The sequence below is a fragment of the Sapajus apella genome, unplaced genomic scaffold (genome assembly GCF_009761245.1).
Source record: "Sapajus apella isolate SASKATOON/1434 unplaced genomic scaffold, GSC_monkey_1.0 scaffold189, whole genome shotgun sequence".
In the NCBI taxonomy this organism is placed as follows: domain Eukaryota; kingdom Metazoa; phylum Chordata; class Mammalia; order Primates; family Cebidae; genus Sapajus; species Sapajus apella.
In genome coordinates, this window is record NW_022437129.1 from 839900 (window position 1) to 848330 (window position 8431).

The 8431-nt window shown below is 61.0% G+C and overlaps 2 protein-coding genes across 3 annotated transcripts in view; one reads left to right on the forward strand and one right to left on the reverse strand.

Annotated features, from left to right (window-relative positions):
• SLC5A10 (solute carrier family 5 member 10) overlaps positions 1–8431 on the reverse strand; it is a 70434-nt gene that overhangs the window by 38424 nt on the left and 23579 nt on the right. For both annotated transcript variants that reach the window (XM_032269179.1, XM_032269180.1), the window contains exon 9: positions 6931–7066. In XM_032269179.1, the coding sequence (XP_032125070.1) occupies positions 6931–7066 (136 nt within the window). The remainder of the gene's footprint in view (positions 1–6930; positions 7067–8431) is intronic.
• The window catches only part of FAM83G (family with sequence similarity 83 member G), a 34961-nt gene that overhangs the window by 20526 nt on the left and 6004 nt on the right, over positions 1–8431 (forward strand). Inside the window, exons 4-5 of the mRNA XM_032269178.1 lie at positions 4279–4403; positions 5111–6380. Coding sequence (XP_032125069.1) covers positions 4279–4403; positions 5111–6380 — 1395 coding nt within the window. The remainder of the gene's footprint in view (positions 1–4278; positions 4404–5110; positions 6381–8431) is intronic.

Here is an 8431-nt window from a genome sequence, read left to right on the forward strand (position 1 = left end):
CCTGGGGCATCTGAAAAGCTAGTTGACTTTGTGCAGCCCAGCTGGAAAAACCAGCAGCCCCTGGGCAAAGGCCAGACCCATTTCCCGTTTCTGATGAACAAAAACACGAGCTGGGACGGCCATGGGAGGCATGCGGTGAGGGCTTGGGGATCGCTGCCGCTGAGTCCTCACGCGGGTCAGCCCCACCCAGCCCTTCTGCTGCCCAGGGGAATCCCTGGGTCTTGCTGTGTCTACCCGGGCCTGGGTCTGTGATGGATTCAGGGTATAAGGCAGGGGTTCCCAAGCAGGTGACGTTCACTCTGCCGAGGACATCCGGCATTTGTAACTGTCACACCTTCGGGTACTACCTGCATCAAGTGACCGAGGATGTTGTTAAACATCCTGCCTCGCTGGGGACAGGTCCCACACAAAAGGGGACCTGAGCCCTGGCCTAGGGGAGAGAGGACCCCTCAGACGAGGGCCTTGGAGCTCTGCTGGCCCTTCCCCTACACTCCGTCACGTGCTTCGGGTTCACAAAGGGCCTGCCACCCCAACTTCACAACAGCCTGGAGAAGGCCAGGGTGAGTGTTGGCCGCCCCTCCCCGCCCTCCCTCCACAGAGAGCGAGGCAGGCCCTGTAGGGGAGAGTGGAGGCGGCCAGGCTCCAGCCGCCATGTCCGGCTCTGTTCCCTGTGTGCCTCACGCTAGACCTGGCCTGGCCTCACCGTTCCCAGCTCAAACCTGGTCAGGATGTGTCTCTGGGCCTCCCCACTCCTCTACCGGCCCAGGAGATGCCGGCTGGGCCCTGAGGAGGTGGGTGATGTAGGACCCCTGTCCTCAGTCCCGGCCCAGCCCAGGCCTCCTGGGAGACGGTGGGCAAGTCACTCTCCACCCCGAGCCCACCACCCACCCACCCAGTTCGGCTGACAGTCCTGGCTTCCTGGGGAACCCATGCTACCATGGATGTTTTGTGGTCCTCTGTGTTGGTCCCCCACAGCCCACTGGGCCACTTCGAGTTCATGGGGCACCCTCTGGGAGCTGGGCACCTTTCCTGGGCACCTTTCCCGCCTGTACTGGGGCTCTGTTGAGTTCTCGCAGCGGCCCTGCAGCACAGGCTGAGTGGGCCCTTTCACAGATGAGAAAACTGAGGCACGGGGAGAAAGGCCTTGGTTGGTGTCCATCTGGTACTAGGACTGGAGCTCAAGAGTGCCTGGACCCACTCTGCCCCAGGGGCACCTGCTCAGCCCCCTCTGCCTCCCTCCAGCCCAGGCCTGGGCTCCAGCAGGCTTGGTCAGTTGGCTCACATGTCCTTTGAGCACATGTGGCCAGAAGGCGTGCCGGGCTTGGGTGCTGTAGTTTGCCCCAGCCCTGGAGCACCCTTGCCCATACACACTGGCACCCCCTGAGAGCGGATGAAGCACCGCCCAGCCATCCTCCCCTGCCCTGACTCGCCCTTGACGTGTTCTCTTACGTATGAGAAAACTGAGGTCCCAGAGGGTCCAAAGACTTGCCCAGGGCACCCCTCTTGGGCCAGCACCGGCGTCCCTCCGCCCATCTGCCATCCTCTGCTGGGGGTGTCCTGGGAGCTCAGAGACAATGCGGCTTTGTGGGATCCTCCACCTCTGCGCACTGGAGCCCAGAGTCCTGAGACATTACCTCATCAGGGCCAGGCCCCGTGGGGTGGGGCCCACCCAGGCACAAGCTGGGGAGCAGGCCACGAGGCAGGGAGTGGGGGGCCCTGCTGCAGGCCCCCACCAGCTGCTGAGCCCCAGGTAGAACGGGCTGAAGAGTTGGAGGCCTGCCCTGCTGTGTGCCAAGGGGGACTGAGGCCCAGCAAGGGCCCGGGACTTGCTTCAAGTCACACAGCGGCCTGGCCGGGGCCTGCGGCTCACACGGAGGCTGAGTCACTCTGAGATGGAAGTGATGACTTTTGGAGCCCTCATCAAGACAAGGTTTGGGATGGGTGGGGACAGACACTGTCCAGAGGGGTGCCGATGCTGGCGGCTGATTTTCCAGGCTAAGGAGGGGCTGGGCCAGAAGGCGGTGGAGCTGGGCTTGGTTGGGCTCAGTGACAGGGAAGGCCTCGTACCACCTCCAGGATCTTTGTCAGACTTCTCAACCCCGAGCGTGCTCTGTGTTGGGTACAAAGTCACGAGCACTAATTGTCCTGGGCCGAGGCCAGCTTCCTGCTGAGCTGGCTGTGTGCAGACCTGCAGCCTGTGGGGCGGGGGTTGGCCAGGGCAGCCCCGGGAGCAGAGGCTTATCTGGCTTCACTGGGCCCCATGACAAGGCAATTGTTTATCCCACAGTGGACATCAGACAAGGACTCACCCAGGGCCTACACCCCCCTGCCTCTCTGGTGGCCGGCTTGGGGTCACCCCAGCCACAGTGGTCTGGGACCTGGAAAGGACAGGCAGGCAGGAGGCTGGAGGGCATGGCGGGCCGTTCTGTGCTCTCAGGCCCCCTCCTCTCCCATAGCATTCACTTCACACACCCACCCTTGGTGCCAGAACTGTTCCTGAGATGCACACCCAACCCTATCGCTTTTGCTCTAAATCCTCCCGTGGCCCTGGGGCCAAGCCCAGGCCGTTCAGCAGATGCGGGGTCTTTCACCAGGAGCCGGCCCTGCCCGCTCTGCAGCTGTGACGCCCACCCCTTCTCCCCCAGGTGCTCTTGGACAAAGGCCTCTCATGCCTGGCCTTTGAGTCCCTTGCCTGGAATGCTTCCCCACCTCCCACTGTGACCCATGTCATCCTTTCGAGGGAGCCTCCCGGCCAGCCCTTCCCACATCGGGTCACTCCTCTGCGGTCCTGGGCACTGGGTTTGTTTTCGTTTGCTCCCCTGCCTGCCCTGCACCTCCAACGTGGGATCCTCGTCACAGGCATCTCTGTGTCTGCAGCTGGGGGCCTCAGCGGGGGTTGTTGATTGTGTGAATGAGTGGGGTGAATAAGCTGAGGCCAGTGAGTGGGTGAGGGGACAGACCAGTAAGTCACAGCTCAGTCTGACTAAGAACATGTCATAACCGAGAGCCAGAAGGCGGCACAGAACCCCTCGGGAGGGAGTGAGACTCCCGTCACAGGAGGTATGCAGGCAGACCAGTCAGGAATCCCTGGAGTTTGTGTTAAAACTGAGATTCCTCGCCTGACCGCAGGCCTCCTGAGTCAGACCCTCAGGGCACCCAGGAGCCTGCATTTCTTGCACACGGCCCTGGACACGGGCCAGATGAGCCCCAGGTCCTCTTTACATCTGAGGTTCTACTTTCGGACGCCCTCAGCCATCCTTGATACCTGGGTCTCAGCCAGGCTCGCCCTGCCCTTCCTGGGTTCTGCCATGCCCAGCACCAGCCTTTACCCTCAGCTCCTCCCTCACCACAGGCCCTGCTACCGGGGGGAGAAGAGGCAGCGCCTGGAGCTCATGTAACACACAGGCCCTTGGCAGCTCCACAGACTCCACACGGACAGAGGGGCCTATGTGGCCAGGTCCGGGAAAAGGCCGGTGACGATCCGGCCTTGGAGCTAAGGCAGTTGAGGGGTCCACTGTGCTCCCCACGCCCCAGAAGCCTTCTCCCTAGTCGTAGCTCCCTGTGGCATGGGCTCTGAGGGCCTTTCTGTGCCAGTGTAAGCTGGCACGGAATTGAATCTGACCATTTCTAGGGCCTGTCTGGGTGCGGGGTGGTATCCTGGCTGTGGAGAAGGAGAAAGGTTTGCTGTGAGTCCTGCCCTTGGAGCAGAGCCCAGCAGAGACAGAGGCGCTGAGGAGCACAGGAGAGAGGCTGGGCCGGGCCACTCACCCTGGAGGGCCACAGACTATTGGAGTGTGAGGCCCAGATTCTGCAGGGCGGGCCCCTCTTCATGCCCTCCCCTGGCACATCGTGCCCTCACCATCCTCTAGACATGTCTAAAATGTGTGCACATCACTCTCCCCACTCAGGACCCCAGCACAGCATCCCCCACCCACGGCAGCATCACGGCGCACGTCCCAAGCTGGCCGGCTGTGCAAGCCTCTCCTGCCTGGCGCTGCGCTTCAGACACCTCTGGGGCCACGTCCCAGACCATCTTATCCCACCTGCTTTTCACCGGGGCCTGCCCCCTCTGCAGCTTCGTGGCTCACCGAGTCCCTCCTTACCCCAGGCCCTGCGGTCGTGGACACATCAGCCCCTCCCTCCAGGCCTCGCCGCCTCTTCCTTCCCCTCCTCACTATCCTGAAGCCCCCTCTGAGCCCTGGGCAGCCACGGTCCTCCCCTCGCCCTGTGTGGTCAGTGTTGTGGTCATGTAATTCTGTCTCTTTGTTCCCAACACAGAATCTCAGAGTGCGGAGCAGTGGGGGAACTGAGTTCTTCACTCGGTCGGCAACCAAGTTCAAGGGTGCCCTGGCCCAGAAATTCATGTTTGTGGATGGAGACCGGGCTGTGTGCGGCTCCTACAGGTGACTCTCGGCTTTCAGGGAAGTTGCGGGAGCAGTACCTCTGGTTCCCAGCTGGCTTCTGTCCTTCATCCTGACTTATGACACCCTGGTTATTCCGGTTCATTGGTCCCAAGGCTGCTGAGGTATGCGCAGGCCTGGGGCACCCCTGCCTGCCCACCTGTCTCTGGAGGCAGGCAGAGAAGGGCTTCGTCTGAGGACGATGTTGTCCCAGCTTGGACATGTTGCCAGGCTGGAGGTGGGGTGTGGCTAGGCCAGGCCGTGCCTTTGCAAGCCTAAGGGGTCGCTCTGAGAGCCGTCCTCAGGGATGAGGCCAGCTATGTGGGGACCAGCACACGGGGCATGGGGAGGGGGCTGCCCATGGTTACATGGGGGTTGGTGGCAGCCTAGACACCTGGCAGCAGCGGCCACCACATGCGGCACCACGCATGGTGTCCAGGGCCTTCCCAAGCTGCTTAGCAAATCCTACACCAGCCAGAGAGGAACACAGTGCCATGCCATTTGCAGAGGCAGGAATGGGCTCTGTGTGTCTGACCTGCTTGACATCCCAGCCTCAGTCTGACCCCGCAGCATGTCCCTGCCCTCTGCCCCCATTCACTTCTTGATCCCAGGGCCCTGTAGCTACCGTCTGAGGCTCAGCAGCAGCGGTGCACGGGCCAGGGGAGGAAGCAGGGCCCTGTGCCTGACCAGTGCCCCTCCCTCTGTTGCAGCTTCACGTGGTCGGCCGCGCGAACTGACCGGAATGTGATCTCCGTGCTGTCTGGCCAGGTGGTAGAGATGTTTGACCGGCAGTTCCAGGAGCTGTACCTCATGTCACACAGCGTCAGCCTCAAGGGCATCCCCATGGAGAAGGAGCCGGAGCCAGAGCCTATTGTGCTGCCCTCTGTGGTCCCCCTGGTGCCTTCGGGCACTGTGGCCAAGAAGCTTGTCAACCCCAAGTACGCACTGGTCAAGGCCAAGAGCGTTGACGAGATTGCCAAGATCTCCTCTGAGAAGCAGGAGGCCAAGAAACCCCCAGGGCTGCAGGGCGCAGTGTTGGCCGAGCACCCAGGGGATCTCCCTGAGCTGCCGCCACCCGTCCACCCGGGGCTGCTCCACCTGGAGAAAGCCAACATGTTTGAGTACCTGCCCACGTGGGTGGAGCCAGACCCGGAGCCTGGCAGCGACATCCTGGGCTACATCAATATCATTGACCCCAACATCTGGAACCCCCAGCCCAGCCAGATGAACCGCATCAAGATCTGTGACACCTCCCAGGCCAGCGCCCAGCACCAGCTGTGGAAGCAGAGCCAGGACAGCAGGCCCCGTCCAGAGCCTCGCCCTCCCCAAGAGCCTGGTGCCCCCCAGGACGGTATCCCAGCTGAGAACGGCCTCCCCCAGGGGGACCCTGAGCCATTGCCCCCCATGCCCAAGCCGCGGACAGTCCCTGTGGCAGACGTACTAGCCCAGGACAGCAGTGGTATTGGCTGGGCCCTGGAGACCCCCAAAGAGGAGGCTCCCCAGAATGGGACAGACCACAGGCTACCCAGGACGGCAGGCCCAGGCCACACCCCGCTCCAGCGGCAGCTATCTGTGACCCAGGATGACCCTGACGGCCTAGGGGTGGGGCTCCCCAATGGGCTGGATGGGGCAGAAGAGGAAGATGATGATGACTACGTAACCCTCAGTGACCAGGACAGCCACTCAGGCAGCTCCAGCCGTGGCCCTGGGCCCCGGAGGCTCTCCGTGGCCTCTTCCTCAGTGTCAGAGGAGTACTTCGAGGTGAGAGAGCACTCAGCCCCTCTTCGGAGGCGCCACTCAGAGCAGGTGGCCAATGGGCCAATCCCGCCACCACGCCGGCAGCTGAGTGCCCCCCACATAACCCGAGGGACCTTTGCTGGACCCCCGGGTGGCTCCCCGTGGGCCCAGAGTCGGGGGAGAGAAGAAGCTGACGCGTCGAGGAGGATGCAGGCCCAGCGCTCCACAGACAAGGAGGCACAGGTAGGTCCGGGTCCCGCACGCCAGCCACCCAAGAGTCCGAGCTGCTGTCTTCTGGGCGCCGATGACTTCAATTCCCTTGTTATGGATGGGGAAACTGAATAACAGGCAGGATGGGAACCGCCCAGGGCCATATGGAAGGCCATCATCAACACTGGGGACTCTTGGTCCCAGAGGCCTGAAAAGGCAACCTAAGGAAATGCACATTTCCCCACCCCAAGGCCTCAAATGCCTGTAGTTAGAGGATCTTGATGGCACCTGCCAGGTGGGTGGCACAGTCCCCACTTTGCAGATGAGGAAACGGCGGGGCACAGGGACGTTCATTTATAGCCTGAGGTCACACAGCAGTAAGCGATACCTGTCCTGACCTTGTGCCAGGCCACATCCATGCCAATCCCTTTGATTGTGGGCCCAAGGCACACTCTCCCCACTGCCCAGGTTGGGGAGCAGTTCACATCTATCCTTCACCTCTCCTCCTAGTGACCTTTGCAGGACAAGGACCCAGAAGCCTGGGTGCCCTGCAGCCTGGCTCAGTGCCCGGAGCCCGTCCTACCTGGGAACAGCGCACGGCTGATCATTCCTGGCATGATGATCAGGCCCATGGGGAGCATCTTGAGGTAGCTGGCCAGGATGGAGCCCGCCTTGGCATGGTTCAGGTCCCGGGCCGACAGTGACCGCTGCACGATGACCTGGGGTCGGAGTGTGAGAGGGAATGAGTCCGAGCCTGAGGGACGCTTGTGTCAGAATTGGTCCTTGGTGGGCCTCAGGGAGTGGGCATGAGGCACGATGATGTCCCATTAGCCCCCGACCTGCCCAAGACAGCCACACTCAAACCCTGATACTGTCAGCAACCACCAGGAGAGCTTGCTCCGGCAGACCAAGCAGCAGGAGCCAAGGTACACTCACTCCCAGGGACTCTGTCCCCGCACCTGTCAAAAGAGGAGGTGTGATCCTGCCCAGCCCACCACGCTTGGCAATTGTCAGGGCTAAAGGAGACCCTGAGTGGGGTGGTCTCGGGGACGCCACACCCCTACCCTCATCTCCTGGACCCTCATGACAGCAGCTGGCATATTCATGGCACCAGTAGCAGACGTTGGAGCCAGCTGTGTGTGCCTGGCTGGCAGAGTTCAGGAGCTTTAAGACCTGGGGTGGGAAAGCTTGCCTTTCGGTAGCAGAGGGAGCCTAGAAGCTACCTGAAGGCACCGGCCCTTTGGGAGCCTTCAGCACATCCTAACCAGGCCTTTCCAGGTTCGTAGGATGGGAGGAGGGAGCAGTCATTTGGATCCACAGTGTCTGAGATCCTCCCATCTCTGATATTAAGATTCTACTTCAGAAGAGTTACTTTTCAAGCAGCTTTATTGAGATCTTCACACACCATAGAATTCACCGACCTGAAGTGTACACTCCCATGGTTTTTAGTGTGTCCGCAAAGTTGTGTGACCTACGACTCTGAAACACAGGTTTTCCTTTGCGGTTCCACAGTTTAAGTCACCGCCTGCAACTCAGAAGCAGGAAGCCTCCGTGATTTTAACTTATTTTCCAAGCATGCTGGTTTACCAGAGAGCTCCCAGCATTTGCCCCTAAGCTGAGGATGTTGAGGAAACACTGATTACAGAGGCTGGGAGGGCCTGCAGGCTGCGGCCTCTGGGGGCAGGGCAAGCTGCTGTCCTTCCTGCTTCTCTGCCAGCTTGTGGTGACGTGGGACAAGTCCTTGCCTCAGTTTGGGCCTCAATTGCCCCGTCTGGACAGTGACCAATGAGAGAGTTAGGGGCCGGGTACAGTGGTTCACGACTGTAATTCCGCCAAGGCAGGCGGATCACGAGGTCAGGAGTTCGAGACCAGCCTGGCCAACATGATGAAACTCCATCTCTACTAATGACACAAAAAATTAGCCAGGCATGGTGGCAGATGCCTGTAATCCCAGCTACTCGGGAGGCTGAGGCAGGATAATCACTTGAACCCGGAAGGCAGAGGTTGCAGTGAGCTGAGATGGTGCCACTGCACTCCAGCCTGGGTGGCAGAGTGAGACTCCATCTCAAAAAAAAAAAAAAAAA